This window comes from Bos grunniens, chromosome 15 (assembly GCF_055505025.1).
Source record: "Bos grunniens cultivar Pamir isolate PY7600 chromosome 15, Bosgru_T2T1.0, whole genome shotgun sequence".
NCBI lineage: Eukaryota > Metazoa > Chordata > Mammalia > Artiodactyla > Bovidae > Bos > Bos grunniens.
The window spans coordinates 6448055-6467344 of record NC_141179.1 but is presented as its reverse complement, the minus strand read 5'-3'; the positions used below and the strand labels follow the sequence as shown (position 1 = coordinate 6467344).

General features: G+C 40.2%; 1 protein-coding gene across 1 annotated transcript; it reads right to left on the bottom strand.

Moving 5' to 3' along the window:
• Positions 1-5364: 5364 nt before the first annotated feature.
• Positions 5365-18960, bottom strand: MMP27 (matrix metallopeptidase 27). The gene is made up of 10 exons (XM_086338848.1): positions 18835-18960; positions 17796-18034; positions 16540-16688; positions 16325-16453; positions 10984-11145; positions 10688-10805; positions 8508-8638; positions 7450-7609; positions 6818-6921; positions 5365-5900 (listed from the first exon to the last, which is right to left on the bottom strand). Exons 1-10 carry the CDS (start codon positions 18931-18933, stop codon positions 5659-5661), a joined length of 1533 nt encoding a protein of 510 aa, XP_086194974.1. The 5' UTR covers positions 18934-18960; the 3' UTR covers positions 5365-5658.
• Positions 18961-19290: the final 330 nt, after the last annotated feature.

Below are 19290 nucleotides of genomic sequence, written 5' to 3'. Positions count from 1 at the left end.
GAGGCCGGAGCTCGGCCTAAAGGCGGCGGCACCCACCACCCCGTTCTGAGCGAGGAATCCAACCCCGAGGCAAGCAGGCTCAGCACCCACACAGTCTGCTCCCTGCTTTTCCTCAGAGCATTCATCATCCTTGACATACTTACAATTTTTGGTTTATTTGTCCTTTCTTTATTTTGACTGGTCCATGAAGCCTGGTGCTTTGCAGTTTTGTTCACTGTTTTATCCCTGGCCCTAAAACAGTGCCTGGCACAGAGTAAGAACTTAATAAATAATTGTTGAATGAAAGGATAATGCTCAACAGCGCATCTGATTTACAGCAGGCATTAGATAAACATATATTGAATAATTGAGACATTAGCAATTATAATACCGAGGTAAGTGTTACATGAAAAATAACGATGTGCCATCTTCGATGAAATCCATCTCAACAGATTTTCCAACACAAGACTCCTGAGAAGATCAGATCAGGTTTGTTTGAAAACCTCATAATCTAAGATGCGTTTTCTCATATGGTCTTAGTATCATATTTCTTGAGGTTTTTAGACCCATTTTGTTTCCACTTCAACTTCGTGAATTTGTCAGTTGAAATTTCCTATTTGAAGTATTTTGCTTCTCAGTTTTACAGGAAACTTGAAATTTTGAACTCAGTTTGTTAAAAAATACAAGAACTTTGAAATGCTTCTATTTGTTACTAATGAAATTGAGCACTATAATTCACAAAAATGGACAAAAATCATTAATTAATCAAAGCTCAAGATTAAAATCAAATCTGGCTTTATGGTCAATTAAGCAAGAAATACTGCATGAAACTGTACATAGTGGTCAGACAGAAACACTTCTTTGTTCTGGGAACTTACAACTGTAAGGAGGTTTCAAATTCATTGTTGACTATCTTATTCATATTTTTTTGATGTTCCTAGAGATCAAATTCTAAGTGATTTAAAGTAGATTTTTATTTTCATGTGGAAACTGCAGATAGATAATGGTATTGAGGAGTGAATAAAGACCCAAAATGAATGATTTTGTGAGCAGTTTCAATATGTTAAAATGTTTTGTAGGTGTTGATCTTCCTTTTTAAGGTTCTCTATACCTGAAGACAAACAAGGGACTGAATTTCAACCTAAGGAGATGTCGTGAGTTCAGAATAACTTCAAGACCAAAACCCAAAACAACAAATCATCGCGTTTTCCTCTGGGACAAATGATTCATTTAGATGACACTCTTAGGAGAGTCCGTCCATGATGAATAACAGAAAGATTATGATGAGCTTCTCTCTTTGTCCCAAGGCAAGAATAATTCAAAACATTCTCTGCGTGTGAATTTAATTCTGTTCCATCTCAACTGCTCAAATCTCCAAAATGAATAAATATTTGTTAACATAGTCTTGTTCACGCTTGTTCTTAAAGCTGTTTCTTTCTTTGAAAACCTGAGCAGAGGTCCTTGAGAAAACCAGAAAGGACACAGCAAACTGGAACAAAGTTTGTTCTTCCAGTTAATTTATCCCCAGTAAGTGTATTATATAGCAGGCTTCTCGTTTTTCCAACTGTTTGTACTTTTGGATAAATGGTTTAACTTACTGTTGGATAAACAGTTTAATTTGCCTAATTCCAGTAATGATGGCTCACAGTTACCAAGCAGTGTGTCTCGAGTGCTAATTCTACATGCTCTGTGTGACTAGTTGTTCAGCGTCTGGGTCCCTTCCTATTCTCCTTTCACAAATGGAGAAGCCGAGGTCTAGAGAAGTCAGTAACTTGCCCAGTGTTCCACAGCTGCTAAGTGGAGGAAGTGGGCTGCAAGTCTAAGCAACCTGGCTCCTGAGCGCATACCCTTCCCCAGCCTCCAAGGTGGTAAAGGGAAACTAAATCATCTTCTTTATGAAGTAAGGTGCAAGTGCATTTTGGTCCTCTTCTCTAGGAGAAAAAATAAGCTGCTTCTCCAAGTAAAGGGAGGCCCTGATGGCATGTTTAAGAGACAGTAAACAAAGTTACAGCTTAACTGCTTTATGTTTAAAGAGAAAAATAATTCAGTAAGGAGGAGCTTGGGTTCCTCATAGAGGGCAAAGCAGAGAGGGGGTCAGACAGAGGAGCAGGAGGGTGGAATCCAGGGGAGAAGTGACTGGTGAGATGACTGGAGGTGGGTTGGTTAAAGGACATTAAGAATATGAATTTTTTTTCCCCAATAGCTTGGTGGAGGGCCGTAGAAAACTCCAGAGGCTTTTCAAAATTAAGTTCATTAAAATTTCAAAGGATAAATGAAATCAGCTGATCTTTGAGTTATACTTATAAATCTTGAATACAGCTCTAATAGTCAACATAGGTTCCTTGGAAAACTGTTTTTAGATATTCCAGGGTTGAAAATTAAGGAGAAAGTAAATGCCTATAAGCAAATCTGAGTGCAATTTCAGATGCTCTCTGAATACCCCAGGTGTTTATGCCACAGAAGTGAGAACAGATGTAAGGAAACAAAGGAAGTTTGATTCATTTGAAAATCTGTGTGCGTGCATGTTAAGTTGCTTCAGTCATGTCCGGCTCTTCGAAAAACCTATGGACTCTAGCCCGCCAGGCTCCACTGTCTGTGGAATTCTCTAGGCAAGAATACCGGAGTGGGTTGCCATGCCCTCCTCTAGGGGATCTTTCTGACTCATGGATCCAACCCCCATTTCATGTCTCCTGCATTGGCAGGCGGGTTCTTTACCACTAGCACCACCCTGAGAAATCCAATGTTAAATACTAAGCTGCACTGCTGCTGCTGCTGCTAAGTCGCTTCAGTCGTGTCCGACTCTGTGCGACCCCTTAGACGGCAGCCCACTAGGTTCCTCTGTCCCTGGGATTCTCCAGGCAAGAATACTGGAGTGGGCTGCCATTTCCTTCTCCAAGGCATGAAAGTGAAAAGTGAAAAGTGAAAGTGAAATCGCTGTGGTGCCCGACTCTTAGCGACCCCATGGACTACAGCCTACCAGGCTCCTCCATCCATGGGATTTTCCAGGCAAGAGTACTGGAGTGGGTTGCCGTTGCCTTCGACTAAGCTGCACTACTTTTTCTAATAAGCAACATTGAAATAGAATTCGCATATAATAAAATTCACTAATTTTAGGTGTATGGTTTAAAAAATATATTCAGTAGTGTCACCAACACCACCATAATCATGATATTGAACATTTCTATCACATATATGCCTTTGTGGTCAATCCCTTCTTCCACTTCTGACCGCTGGCAACCAGCCGTCTGTTTTCTATCATTATAGTCTGCCTTGTTATATTTTTCATATAAATGCAATCATAAGATATGAGGTCTTCTGTGTCCGTCTTCTTAGCCATAATGCTTTTGAGATGCGTCCATATTGTTGCATGTATCATTCATTTATTGTTTTTTATTGCTGAATAGTTTTCCACTGTCTGGATGTACCAGTTTGATAGACATTTGGGTTGTTTCCAGGTTTTAGATATAAATAAAACTATCATGAACACTTCTGTATAACTAATGTGAGCATGTTTTCATTTTTTTAAAGCATTTAGGAGTGAGGTCATTGGGTCACATGATGTATATGTGTTTAACTTATAACAGCCAGACCATTTTCCAAAATGGCTGCATCATTTTTCACTCTCACCAACACTCTAAGAGTGTTCCAGTTACTCTGCATCTTGTCAACATTTGGTATTTTCAGTCTTAAATTTTAACCATGCTGGTGGGTATGTAGCAGTATCCTACTGTGGTTTTAATTAGCATTTTCCTAATGATTGAGATGTTGAATATCCTTTCATGTATTATTTGCCACTCATAGCAAATATTTTAGCCATTGAAAAAGTTGAGCTGTTTGTCCTCTTATTTTTGAGTTGTAAGAATTATTTATATATTCAGGATATAAGTCCTTTATCACATATTTTGAAAATATTTTCTCCCATTGTGTAGTGGTTCATTCTTTTTTTTTTTGAAAAGCAAAGTTTTTTAATGTTCATGAAGTTCAATTCACTAATTTTTCTTTTATGGGTCACACTTTTTATGTCCTATTGAAAAATCAAAATGTCCAAGGCTTTGTTTAATCCAAGCCTACAACATTTAAAAACTATTTTCTTGTAGAAGCTTTATATTATTAATTCTTCTATTTAGAGGTCTATGGCCCATTTTTTAGTAAATTTTTGTGAACATGTGAGTTAATCTAAGTTTTTTTTATGTGTTTGGATATTTGATTATTCCAGTACTATTCTTTTTTTTCCAAAGGCTGACCTACTATCTCCTACATGCTAGGTATTAAACTGTACTTCTTAAAACTTACTTTCTGTTTCAAACATGCAACTACTTTTTTCTTTGGGGTAAAAGAATATCCCATTCTTTTAGGAATCTGATAATACTTAACTCAAGGAAAAAAATGTGTGAGTTGGAGGACTAGCTGTAGGAATTCCTGAGATTTTTCTATTCTCACTTTCTATCAATTGATACTTACTCAATCTATCACCTAATCAGAATCAAGTTCAACTGACAACCTCCCATCTTTGGGGTCACAAAACTTATGTAGAGCTTTGCTAAGCATTCAGCTTTGAGGATGTAAAGGCAAAACTTAACCACAAGAATTTAGAAACCCAACATGTACATGTATAACAGAGGACAGGAACTTTCTACCAATAGGTATAAGGACAGCTGACCCATAAACTGGAGAAGGAAATGGCAACCCAATCCAGTATTCTTGCCTAGAAACTCCCATGGACAGAGGAGCCCGGTGGGCTACAGTCCACTGTGTTGCAAAGAGTTAGACACAACTGAGCAGACACGACCCACATACACAGGAAACACAAGAAATTTCCACATTTCTTGTATATGATATATGAGGACAGTGTGCACAAAACTTGCTTTTAAGCTTTCTAAGGAATGGTTCAATGCACTGGTCTCTGCTTGGAGGGTGAGGGTTGGAGGGAACATTACTTGCCTACTCCTGCTAGTTTCTGAATTGTTGGGGGGGGGTTATCTTTAGTGTAGCACTTCGGGCATCTCTCTAGGTTCTCACTCCTCTCTTTGGGAGGCAGAATCACTTATTTGATTGGTGGATTTGGGAGCAGGAACTAGACACATGTGCCTCCATCCTCATTTCTTCCTCTTTGGGCTCCATGCAGTCTGTACGTAGCTCTCTTTTCCATGGGGAGGCAGGGTGCTTTCTAGTTCTTCCCATGACTTGTGAGTAAGGATGTCTCACTCTAGAATTTGATATTAGGAAGATTGCTCCTCCACAGATACATTCTCTAGCATAAGCTTTTCAGTAATAGAGGTGGTATTGTACTCTCCCAACTGTATATTTCTCAGTAGATTCAAAACATGGGTAGGGATGTGGGTTGCAGTTTATTGAGCCTCTCCAACTCCAAAGGTCCAGACAAAATAGAATGCTAAAGATTGGTTTAATAAATGTCTTCAGTATTTTGTTATTACAAGACACATAGCTTACTTCTTCAAGTCTACAAAACATAAAATATGCTTCAAGTCCAGTGAGAGTTTTGTTTATACATAACTTCCTGTAAAAAGAATCAGGCAGCTCAAAACAGCTGTTTCACTCTTCATTCAATAGATATTTATAACTAGGCCTGGTGACTTGATGTTAAAGAACAGTTCTGTTCTAATTTGAAGCAGAGTTCAGATTAAAAGATCCCTTGGGGTTTATTTTAGGTCTATGAATTTATTGGTAACGGTAGATTTTGTTCATCATGTGAACAATACTAAAAATAAGAAAATTTAAACTTTTATAATGAAACATCTCCACTCCTGAATGTACTTTTCCCTCACTGATTGTAAAATCAGATGATGAATTTAACCGTTCTTTACACTGAAGCCAAGTATTGGTTTTCATTATTCGGGTAACGGTCTTTGCCTTAGGATCATATTCAAATTGTTTTGATCTACGGAAGAAATAGAAGAATCCTAGAGAGAGAGAATCATGATTAGTTATCTTATACAACTGTATAATTGTTCCATACTTTTCAATTTTATGAATGTAGAATACAATAATTGAACATGATATGGAGAGAAAATAAATGTGTAACTATATACATACATTTTACTTTACTCAGTCATATGAAAAATATTAGTTTTATTTCCCTGAGGAAAAAGCCAAGGTATGAAACATGAATTTCAAGGGGCTGTAGTTTATACCAGAGGTTCTCAGACTAGGTTTCCAAAAAATGTCCCAGTGAGGGGGAGAAAGAGGCCTCTATGAGTATGGTCTTGGGCCCTATCTCATTTTCCTAAAGCTGCTCTGCTTTATCTGTTTTAAGTTCTGAGGTTCCGTATTAAATTTCACTAGAATAAAAGATGGCGATACTCAAAAATATCTTTAGACTTCTGCTTACTCCATGGTCTGCTCTGTTGTTTTTGAAGATATAGTAGCTGGACGGATTCATTAATTTGCCCAAGGTTCTTTTAAAACTGTAGATTCCTGGATCTTACCCACAATCTTACTGCCTCAGAAACTCTAAGGAACTTGTCGCTTCATATACAAACCCTAAACTGTGTTTATTAAACTATATACATTGAGGCTTGAGAATCACCGTTCAGTTCAGATGCCCAGTCATGTTTCACACTTGAAACTCTTCAGGGGTATCTTTATCAGACATCTATGATCAGTGATAATTTTGATACCTTTTGCATAGTTTCGAAGTAGTATGTCAGAGAATATAACTCAAACTTACTATTCAATTTTGATAAGATCCTCACAGTTTATTATTACATGTACTCAAAGTAGTAAAAGGACATTAAAATGGAAACATTTAAGTTTTCATGCTGAATTCTTTCACAGTCAGTAAAGTCATCTAAGTATCCTAATAGGCGCTGAGGCTTACCTTTGTGTTGGAAAGCGGCGTCCACTCGGAGGCCAATTCCTGGGAAGTACTTTACCACTCTCCGTGGGTACCCTTTGTCCATGGTTTGGGTCACTTCATCATACCTGGAGACATGGATTTGAAAGGTTTTGGGGGGACCTTTGTTTCAGGGAAGAGGACTAATTTTTTTACTGCACAACTTGGAGTCAAGCAAATATGTAGGAAAAAAGTAATCCTATTGGAAGAAAACTAGTAGGATCAATAATTAAAAATGGCAAAGAGTATATTTGGTCAGATCTCTGACAGTGTCTTAAAAACAAGGAATTATGAGGGAAAAAAGCCACATAATTTACCAGATCGTTTCTATTCTGAGGAACTGTTAAATCAAAGGGCCCTTTCCGGAGTTTCAATGATTTTGACTGAATATGTTTGTCACTGGCAGCTTGGTTGGCACCACCAGCCTTATTATTTTATCTTTATTTCTATAAGCTGGAGAAAGATCTTTGACCTGACTGAAACATTCTTTTGTTTGGTGAATGCCATCCGCCTAAGATTGTCTTCAACATAACACTTTTGGAAGACAGTGTTAAAGTGATGCTTTGTGGATATTTTTCTCCAGACTAAAACAAGGGGTCAATTGTCTGCAAACTTACCTCCAGCACCAAATGCCCACAAAGAAGTAGGTCTTTCTTGTGCTGCGGTCACACACAGCTGCATCAATTTTCTTCACACGTCTTGGAAAGCCAAGAGTATAGATGGATTTGGGATAATCTGGTAAGACAGCATATCCTCTGATCACCCAGAAGTTGTCATCTAGGACGAGAGGGAGAGTGATTATCTTCTGATTTATTTCCTAAAGGGAGAAATAGGTGTCTTAAGAAGTTTGAAAATAATTAGATTCCTAGTTCCTTTCAGGTGCAAATCTTAAAGATTTAGTAATCTTATGTCTCCATTTACTCTTACCATGTTCTTTAGCTGCTTACATATCATTAATATTACACAAATAATATATACCTAGGAAATGGCTACCCACTCCAGTATTCTTGCCTGGAGAATTCCATGGATGCTAACACTTTCACTTTCATAGTTCATGGTATGCATACCCATGTCAGTTGAGTTCATTATACTGATTCTTCTCTAATGCTGACAAAACTATCGAGTATATTTGTTCTCCTAAATTTCCATGCCCTAATGTTCTCAAAGGCAAGTAATCTGATAAAATCCTCCTGGAAAGTAGGGTTGCTAGATTGAATATAAGATACCAATTGAATCTGAATCTGAATTTCAAGTAAACAGTGATTAATTTTTGGTATAAGTATATCCAAAATATTACAATGTGCACACTTAAACTAAAAAGTTATTTTTTATTTGTCTGAAATTGAAACCATCTTGTATTTTTATTTGCCACATCTAGCAGCCCTAGTAAAAAGGGAATATAAGAAGAGAGATGGGTTACCTTTATTTGGCAGAAAAAAAGACTTTTTAGTTTTTGTTATACAGGTTTCTTCTCTCCTGTGCACTTGGGATGACGTTTATCTTTATAGCCAGAGAGAATCCTTGGATAGTTGTTCTTTATAATAGGAACTTAAGGTCAGAGCAGAAGCCCTGTCCATTTGGCTCATGCATGAAGATTATATTCCTTGAATTAAAATATCTGCTAACTAGTTCAGGCATACACAAGGAGAAGAGGAATAATGATAGGCAATGTTACCTTTAAAAACCAGAATCTTGTCGATGGGGTTCTCATATGCAGCGTGAATATCAGCTGGCAGAGATGGCCAGAATGAAGAGATTAATTCAAATTCAACGTCAGTGATGTCATAATAGATCCTCCATATGTGCCTGTGTTAGACAGGAAACCATACTTTATATACAGTCTATGTGTATCTATTTCAATGAAACCACTGCAAACTTAGACTTGACTTTATCTAATTGGTTGATATTTTCATCAGTTTATAGCATTAGCATAATTTTCCTCAGAAATTTTAGGTGGTTATGAATTCAGTTCTACCCTTTGGATCACCAAAGTCAGGACATGCCTTTGTGCCCACTCTTTTGGGTACTTAGAGTAGCAAACTACCCATGGAAGTCTCATTAACAGTTCTCAGTGTATTTGGTCACTTCATTTTTGCCAAAGCAGCAATTCCCAATATTCTAAGTCAACACCAAGCATTCTAAGAAAAAATTTCTGGTATTGATTGCTAGAATTAAAAATGTTATTATTGTCATTGCTAAATATTTCCTCAGATTTCCCTTCTGGCTGTAAAGCTCTGAGGTAGATCCGTGAGCAAGGTCTGAAAAGTCCTTATAGTTCATTTTTCTTCCCATGCTGGGAACCCATCCCTGACAAGTGGTCTCTCAGCCTCAGCTATCAGGAGCGTGGTATGACAGCATGTCATTGTTGGTGTTGTTCAGTCGCTAAGTTGTATCTGACACTGTGACCCCATGAACTGTAGTGCTACATAGTCATGGGTGGAAGGAGTCTGATTTCACATGTTCTTTCCTTTTGCCCCTATATCCTTGTCAGATGGTAAATGTCCTGACACTTTGCTCTGAAAGTGTGGCCATGGTATACATAACTGACACACCATGTTGCAAGTTAAGTGCAGTAACTACATAGTGAGAGAAGAGATTTCCTACCACAGCTAACACTTTGTTGATTCAACTTCGAGGAAGGGTCCATTGATGCATATTTCACAACTGGCTCTCCAGGTAGGAAAAAGACCTGCTACTGCTGCTAAGTCACTTCGACTGCAGCCCACCAGGCTCCCCTGTCCCTGGGATTCTCCAGGCAAGAACACTGGAGTGGGTTGCCATTTCCTTCTCCAATGCATGAAAGTGAAAAGTGAAAGTGAAGTCACTCAGTCGTGTCTGACTCTTAGCGACCCCATGGACTGCAGCCCACCAGTCTCCTCCATCCATGGGATTTTCCAGGCAAGAGTACTGGGGTGGGATGCCATTGCCTTCTCCGGGAAAAAGACCTAATTTTTATCATTTGGTGATTGTCAGGGTGCAGGTACTCCAACCAAGGCCAATTTCAAGGTACTAAATCAATATGAGCTAGTTTACAAAATTCTTGAAAATTTAATAATTGAATCTCTAACTCCTAGACTTAATTGCACCTCTCTCCGCTTCTGTAGCCAGGTGTAAGCCAGGTCCAGGACATCGTCGGGATTGTGGTATTATTTTAGCTAAGAAGTTACTGAAAGTAGACTCTGGTTCAATGGCAATTAAAAAATTTCCTTAAAAACATTTAAAAATTAATTTATTATTGTTGCATGTATGAAAGATGGGAGCAGAAACAAGCAGGCTAGTAAATAGGCTTTTGGAGTAGGAGATGAGAAATGATGGTAGCTTGGATGAGCTGGAGATGGTGGTGGAGACGGAGAGAAGGGAGTGGACATAGGCCATCGATGTGTCTGCAGTAGGACTTGACAAGACCTACTGAGTGACTGATAGGGGATGGGATGGGGTGTAAATGAAAACAATGGTATCACAGAGGAAAGAGCGGCTCACCTCTACCTGGGAGGGTGGAGATTAGGCCACAGAACACATTCTCCGAGAGGTGACATTGAGCAGGGATGAAAAAACAGAGCACAAGCATTGGTGAGGATGTGGAGAAACTGGACCATTAGTTGTTGTTGGTAGGAATGTAAAGCGGTGTCACCTCTGTGGAGAGTGGAATGGCAGTTACTCGAAAAATTAAGTAGATAATAACCATTTGAAAAAAAAAACAATTTATCAAACAGGTAAGAGGTATGTGCACAGAGTAATACATTCAAGCAATGTAGACAGTTATAAAACAAAAAGCAAGATATATTCTCTTATCCCCAAATCTCTTGAAAAGAAAAACTTCACAGGAAGTTGAGGTGTTTAAGGGAATGGGTTTACCTGCCTTTAAAGAACATTACTTCTCTGCGGAAAGTGGTGATAGCATCAAAAGTCAAATCGGGGTCACAGGCATGAGGTAGAGTGGGTCCCTTTGGCTTCTCAGGTACCTTAGGTGGCCCTGCTTTGATGAAAAAAAAAAACCTCAGTGAACTAAGAAGGCATGTGGAAATACCTACAGAAGGATCTTTCCCAAGAGAATACTTTCCTCATAATAATATTTCGAGAAGTGATTTTTCTCAACGTCCTTCCTGGAAAGCCTTCAATTCAGTTCACATATATTCAGATTTATTGCTCACCGTAGATGGATTGGATTCCGTTGATATCGTCCTGAGAAAGTGGGTATTTGCTAGGATCCAAGGAGACATAGTTTGGGAACATCAACGCTGTTTGATCACTGGAGTGAGAGAGCCCCAGTGAATGGCCAAATTCATGAGCTGCCACAAGAAATAAGCTGAATCCTTAACAAAAACGGAAAACATGAGTATGTTAGTCAATCAGAAGAATGATTGCATCTGAGATTAGGAAGTAACTGAGAGAAATGAAAAAAAAAGGCTTGTCAAACAGACAATTCTTATGACACATGAACCATTATTTATCTGGGAAATTTTTCAACAGTGATAATTGGTATTAGTCACATCATGGAGAAATATAACCCAGAGCAAGCAGATGGCAGAAAACAGGTGTCTCGAAATGGATAGTAGTGGGAAAAAAAAAAAAGCCACCAGTTTTGGGTTGTTGTTAGGCATCTGTACATGATCATATTTTCCCTACTTATATTCTTCAGAGATTCTCCACTGGTTGTAGGATCAAGTCCAAATACCTAAACATAGCCTTCCATGAACTAGTCCCTGCTTTTTTCCCCAGCCTCATATTTTATTTTCATTTTCCCTGAGCTAGCCATGTGGAATCACTTGCATTTCTCATCTATGCCATGCTGTTTTTCATCTGTGTCTCTGTATCTCCATCACTTCTGCCCAGAGTATTATCTCTTTCACCCCCTTCACCCATCTGTCCTGCATAGGCCTCAGGGACCCCCTCCAGAGTCATCGTCACAAGACTTCTTTCCCCCAGCTCCTATCCGGGTTGACTTAATTGCACCTCTCTCTGCTTCTGTAGACTGAGCTTAATTCTGTCTTTGCAAATAAGTACTGCATTCTTTTTTTCTTTCCCTAAGTTGTGCACCCTTTCAGTCCAGAGACCATGTCTTAATTATCTTCCTGGGGACTGATAAACAGTTTAGTAATGGGTGCTGGATATCCAGGCTTTTATTTGGATGAAAGGATGGTTAGATGTTCCTCCTGGACAAGACTGGAATACTCTACTTATCCACACCAGAAGTTGTACCATGCATGGTTGGAATTGCCTTTTTGTTTGTCTGTCTCTCCTACAGTCTGTAAGCTTCTAAGTATATCAAAAAGACTGTCCTTGGACTTGCAGCTAAACCTATGGATACTAAGGAAAATGCTGAGCCTTTTGTGATGGAGCCTTGTCCAGTGATGTTTGCATAAAACAACCATGGAAAGGCAAAGAATTATTCATGGACTTTCATGCTTTTTGCTCTGGCTTTTGCTGCCTCCCCTTGTCTGGCTGGCAACATCACTTCGTGTGCTTTTGAACAGGGATGGGACAAGTGACTCTTTAAAGAAGTAATTAAAATTCAGATCATCTAAACGAAGTGCAAACTTTTATTCTGGCTCTCAAGACCCTCTATATAGGATTCTAATCTACACCATTTTAGCCTTCTGCTCCATTACAGTTCTGATACTTGAGTTGGTTGGGTTATTCTGTCTAGAACACTTTTTACTCCACTTTGCTTCAGAATTCCTGCAGAGCCTTCAAGTCTCAGGTTGGCGTCACTTCCTCCCTGACCTCTGTATATGGGCTGGAATTTCTTTTAGGTGCTCCTATTACATTGCCATAGTACCTTTTATCCCAAGGTTGATCATACTAACTTTAAATGCCATTTATAGAATGTGCCGTCTAGACTGTAAACCCCTGGAGAGTAGAGTCTGTGTGTTGCACGCTATTGTATATTCCAGTTATATTACAAAGCATGGATTAGAGTAGATTTTGAGTAAAGGACTGTTGAAAGGCTTCATTTACTATTATTTGTAGAGCATTTCTCATGTACTGACAATATTATAGGCTGTATGATACAGTAGAAAAAAGATTTCATTTCTGCCTTCTTGGAGATGCAACTAAATAGATAAGTTTGGGCATTATACATCAGTACCTTTGTGAATTTTTTTTTCTCCTAGAAATCACTTAATCATCACCATTATCATTAGTATTAATAATCACCAAGATAATTATCAGTGTCAAACACTTTCTGAATGTTTGCTAAGGACTGGTGCTTTGCAAGTTTTTTTTGCCCTTATTATAGATAAGTTGTGTCATCTTCCTGCATGTAGGTTCCCCCATGCCACAGACCACTGCTCTTCTGCAGCCCAGCCCTGCATCTGTAGTGGTCTCTGAGGGCTGTTTCAGTTGCCTGGTGCCAGTGCATATGTGTGTGAAGCATTTACATTCACATACAGGTTTGAAACTGGCCTCACTTTGGGAGATTCCCAGGAAACCCTCTCCATGTGTTCAGATCTCTCTGATATCACCATGCAGTGACTTCCAACCCCTTAGGAAGCAGTGGGATTAGCAGATGCCTGCTGTCTATTGCTTTTGACGGAGTTGCACTAAGACTTTTGTGCCCTTTGCATAAAGAGAGCCCACATATATGTAAAAAGGTATATTATACATTATTGCCAAATTTTCTATTTAAAAAAATCCATTTGATTGGAGATGCTTGATTGGGTGCTTGAGATTTTACATTTTTATTAGAGAACAGGAAAACATTTTCCCGTGTAGGCCAGAAAGCTGAGAGTTATAAGATTAGGGATCCCCAGGTCCAATAATTTCAACCCTGAGGGAATGTATTACAATAAAGCAGTTACAAAACACCCCTTTTTAATATTGTTGCCTGGCTATCCACCCGGAACTTGGTGGAGGGCTATGTTTATCCTCTGCTTTGCTCAGGCAAGTTTTGCCAGCTTGGGGCCCAGGACCCTCTGGAGTTTTTCATAATCCATCCCACACATCCCCTTTGGCAAGGGGCCAGTTGCAGTGTGGGGAATAGTACTTTTACCACTAAGGTAAGGTAAGGAAAGTCTCTCAGTCGTGTCCGACTCTTTGTGACCCCATGGACTGTAGCCTACCAGGCTCTTCCCTCCATGGGAGTCTCCAGGCAAGAGTACTGGAGTGAGTTGCCATTTCGTTCTCCAGGGGATCTTCCCGACCCAGGGATTGAACCCGGGTCTCCCGCATTCCAGGCAGATGCTTTAACCTCTGAGCCACCAGGGAAGCCTTTTACCACTAAGTGTTGGAATTAATGGGCTTCCCAGGTGGGAAGCGTCTGCCTGTCAGTGCAGGAGACATGGATTCAGTCCCTGCATTGGGAAGATTCCCTGGTTGAGGACATGGCAACCCACTCCAGTATTCTTGCCTAGAGAATCTCATGGACAGAGGAGCCTGGTGGGCTACAGTCCACGGGGTGGCAAAACAGTCAGATACAACTTAGCGGCAAACAGCAACAAATTGGAACTAATAGGGATACAATGATAATGAGGGGACTTCTCTGCTGGTCCAGTGGTTACAAATCTGCCTTGCAGTACAGGGGAAATGAGTTCAATTCCTGGTCAGGGAACTAAGATCCCACATGCCATGGAACAACTGAGCCCACTTGATGCAACTAAGACCCAATGCAGCTAAATATAAATAGATAAATATTTTTAAAAAAATGATAGTGAAACCTGAGACTAATCTCTGCTTCTAGATATGCAAGTAAAGCCTGGCTGAGTGAGGGGAGTCATTTCTGACTTTGGTGAGCACTAGAATATTTCCTATACCTGCCTGATTGGATGTATCCACCCGACCTTCAGGCCAAATCCAGGAAAATATTGGAACACATCTCAGCAGGAGACAGACCCGGTCCCTTCAACTCCTCTGTCATTTGGATCCTGGAGTCACCCTACCTCTTTCACTTTCTTGGCTGTAATGTTACCTCTGTGGCAGTGCAGCCACCACCTCCAAACTCCACTTGAAGTCCAGCCAGCATGGAGTCCTTTCCCCTCTTTGTTTCCTAGCTCTTGGAAGAACACTTCCATCACGTGCTCAGACTTAGCAAGGAGAGGCTGTGCGTCATTTTGAGTCACTGGCTTTCAGTTTTGCAGAAACTATGACTGACTCACAGACTACATAGAGTTATGTGGTCAGGACTGAATTGTGGGCTTGTGTACCACCCACCAGAAAGCCACAGCATCCTCTTTCCTGGAACCCTGGAAACCAGATACCAGAGACATGATGACTGTGGTAAATGACAGAAAAAAAAAAGAGTAGAGAGAACCTGAGAGTCTACTGAACTGCTCCTTTGTTTGCTGCTGCTGCTGCTGCTAAGTCGCTTCAGTCGTGTCTGACTCTGTGCGACACCATAGACAGCAGCCCACCAGGCTCCCCCGTCCCTGGGATTCTCTCCAGGCAAGAACACTGGAGTGCGTTGCCATTTCCTTCTCCAATGCATGAAAAGTGAAAAGTGAAAGTGAAGTCATTCAGTCGTGTCCGACTCCTATCGACCCTGTGGACTGCAGCCTACCAGGCTCCTCCATCCATGGGATTGAGATAACAAAGTTTTGTTTTTTTATTTGAAACATAATAAAATATCACTTATCTTCATGCCAGGGAGGCCCAATAAGAGAAATAAAATCACTGCCCATGGCCTAAAGAAATAAGTCAAATATAAAGACCAGGATCCAATTCTTTGGCAGACAAGCAAGAGTTAGGTGAAGAGGTTCATGTATATAAATGGACGTCCTATGGGCCATGTACCCACATAGCATCTTTCAATCACTAACTTGGAATTACCACCTCCCAGAGTCATGGCAACCTACTCCAATATTCTTGCCTGGAAAATCCTGTGGACAGTGGAGCCTGAAGGGCTGCTGTCCATAGGGTCGCTCAGAGTCAGATACAACTGAAGTGACTTAGCATGCATGAATGCATTGGAGAAGGAAATGGCAACCCACTCCAATATTCTTGCCTGGAGAATCCCAGGGACTGGGGAGCCTGGTGGGCTTACGTCTGTGGGGTCACACAGAGTTGGGCACAACTGAAGCGATGCAGCAGCAGAGTCTTCTTTCAATCTTCAAGCTAGAGATGACTTCTGCCATTGGTATAATACACAGTACTTTCTGCCTTGTATGGTGGTGAGTGGGTCTAGGCCTTATACACCACCCAAGATCATGAAGCTCTGAACTTTTCTAGAACAACTTTGTGGTCTGCACGACACCTTGCATAGATCCAGACATGTAGTGGCCCTTTAGGCATTGCAGATGTATGAATGAACATATGAGGAAGGGAAGAATGTTCTGATAATAACAGGATTAGCAGCTTTATGAAAGTGCTGTGTGGATAAAGCTCTGAACTGTACAAGCACAGTTGTCTGAATAGACACTGAACACTTTCATCAATGTCATCTGGAATATGAAACATCATAGGGAAACTGGGAAGTAAAAAGCAACTAATTGCAAAGCTATTCCTTTCAGGGATTTGTATGGATAGTAACATTTTGTTTGTAAAGAAAATTGGGCTCACCTACTCCGTCCTTGGTCCAGTTCTCATCCTCATCAAAGTGAGTGTCTCCACCCAATCCCAGACCAGGGGGAAAGGCGTGGCCGAGGACTCCCAAGGGGCCGTCGAAGTAACGAGGACACGAACCATGGACTGGGAAACAGGGGGTAAGAGGATGAGCCTCGTCAAAGCTCCCAAGATGAAAATGGCTATATTGCTTTCTCTGCTGAAAACCTTACCTCGGGTCTTAAAGGCAATCATGATGTCAGCGATCCCTTTGGAAATCTTGGTGAATATTAGTGGAGTGACTTTGCTCCACACTTCTAAACCTTTTTGGATAGCCTCATCCACATCCGCTCGAGCCATATCAGGAGTGTAGTTTACAATTCTTACAAATTAACAGATATGTATCAATTGGCTGTTATACAAGCATGTAAACACATATACTAGGAAAAGAAAATAATTTCTATCTTATCCATCACATGCTGCAGTAACTTTTGGTATGGTGCTATTGCTACATTTCTACAATGCTTTACCATTTAAATTAGGTATTTTTACATTTGCTATATGTTAATAATTCAGTCTTTCATCTGTGCTATTCATCAGGTAGTATGATTGCACTTAGACAAATGAGGCTCAAAGAGGTTAAATGACTTCCCTAAGGTCATGTCTTAAGGTGGAAGATCATTTTATGCATGGATTTGCTGTGCACATGACTGTATGATACGATCTTCTGAAGAGAACTGAGATTCATTTTCTCAAACAGCTTATAGAAATCAGTTTTATGCATGTGTCATATGTTAAGTCTCACTTGAGAGCCACAAAGAGTTTGTTTCTCAGGAAAAGCTCTTGCTTTTGTTTATATTCTCTATTTTGCTGAATCTACTTTTACCTCAATCCCTAAGGCTCAAGAAGAAGAAGGAAGGACTACTAGACTTTTTAAGGCCAGCCAGGAGGGCTCTGGAGCAGTGCTCACGGCCACTGCCTCTATCTCAGGTCACAGGTCACCCTTCAACCTCTTTCTGCCAATAAGCCAGCTCCTTTGCAATATCCGAGGTCCACCTGAGATTTGACAATCTAACTCATACATGTCTCCAACATGAGCTGGTTGTACTCCATTTTCTCAGTTTCCCTTGAGCACACTTCAATTGTACCTTTAAGCATCTGCAGTCAGACCATAGAGGTTCTGGTCCTAGAGTTTTTATGGAGGTGGCAGAGGCTAGAGATTAGAGCATATTTGCAGAGCCAGTCTGCTGAGAAGAGCTGTGCAAACTGGCCTATGCTAAACAAGTTTTTTTTTTTTTCTTCCAGTTTCTCCTGTGTTTAAGGTGATAATAACAGGGGTGCCTAGGTCGCAAGTTTTTTGAGAGGGTGGAATAAATAAAACCTATCAAGTGCTATGCACACAGGAAGTGCTGGGTAAAATAAACCATTATTATCTTTGCTTCTTAGAGATAATATTCACGTTAATTTAGATTAAGAGCAGGAGCATTACCTGTAGGTGAGGTTGTACTTCTTCCACCCGGGGAGAGTGTAGCCATACTGACCCACGTCAGGCACCCCACACCTGGGTGTCTTCATGATCTCCAGAGTGTTTGAGTCCAGTTTTCCAGTCACTGTCAATCCAAAGAACGCTTGCATTTCACGGATTTTGCCATCTATGAGACTTCTGTTACTGCTTTGAGCAAGATGACTCCCTTCTATTTCAAGAGAGTAGAACTGGTTGAGATATGCCTAACCGAAAAGACAAAAAAAGGCACGGACTACAGGGGAGCAGACCTCCATTTCAGGAGAAGCAAGCTTTCCGAGATCCTTTCCGGCAGCAGGAGGGGAAAAGGAAATAAATAACAAGGGAAAGGAAGGGGAGAGGAAGAAAACAAAGAGGAAGGAGAAGAGTCACCCTCTCTTTCAGTTTCCAAAAGCTCATTGAACTGTGTGTGACCAGAACCGGCTACACCCATGGAGCTATGGAACTCCAAACTTTAACAGACGAGAAGCATGCTTCTTCTATGTGTTGGATGATCTTGTGTCATACACATTTTTACTGTTACTTTCATTTGGTGTTTCCTTGAAACAAATTATGGAGAAAATATGATTATTCACATGTAATCACATTTAAGTAATTCCATCAAATATGGCAAAGTACCTGGATTGATTTTTAGAGGGAATCTCCAAAGCAGCGTGGTTTTCGTACATGTAGGATAAGGAGCTCCAAACTACACTTGGGTCCCCCTGGCTGGTCTTCAGATGCTTTTATGGAGATCTCCGTTCTCACAGAGCTGACTCTGTCTCTGCTCACTCTCTCCTCACTTGTATCCAGTGCTTAAATAGCAAATCCTGCCTTTCTCCCAGCCCACCCCACTCTCCACCCTCTACCATTCCTGACGTCTTTAGGGCCAAGGAAAGGAAAATCAGCTCCTCACAAAAAAGTTCAGGACTCTTTGGTAAGAATGAGCTGTCTTTTTAGGTCCTCGGACAATCAGTAAAGTGAAATTTTTATGGATAGCCACGAATGACATTTACTGAGACAGTACCTGAGTCAGTTGCAGGTTCTCTTCGTCTTCCATCCTTTGGTCTGCAGGAAATGCAGAGGACAGTGTTACAAAGACCAAAAGCAGAAGAAGGTTCTTCATTCCTCTCTCTCCAGTTGAAGCCTCGTTCTGTTTGCATAGAATTTAGAAAATAATAGTGAGACGTGGCATGAATTGGCTTGTATTATCCTTTAATTAAAAACAGAAAAGGACATTTGCCATGGAGTGTGTCATGGTATGCTTTTTTTTTTCTTAGGTTGAGTTGATTTCACAATCATAATCTATGATTTGTTTGGTAAATACAGTCACTGTTATTATTGAATTTAAAATAATACGAACTGAGGCTCCAAGCTACTTTTGCCCTTGCAAAGTTGGAGGCTTTCCTATGCATAAATTCTTGGGAGTTGAATAATTTTCGGTTGAATCAAAGCCCATAATATTTGTATAACAAGATAATTT

Coding starts and splice junctions, on each gene's coding strand:
- MMP27 (XM_086338848.1), bottom strand. CDS start 18,933: ATGAAGAACCTTCTTCTGCTTTTGGTCTTTGTAACACTGTCCTCTGCA. Junction 16,454..16,539: donor GATTGCCTTTAAGACCCGAG/GTAAGGTTTTCA, acceptor CCTGTTTCCCAG/TCCATGGTTCGTGTCCTCGT. Junction 6,922..7,449: donor GTGGGCATTTGGTGCTGGAG/GTAAGTTTGCAG, acceptor CCATGTCTCCAG/GTATGATGAAGTGACCCAAA.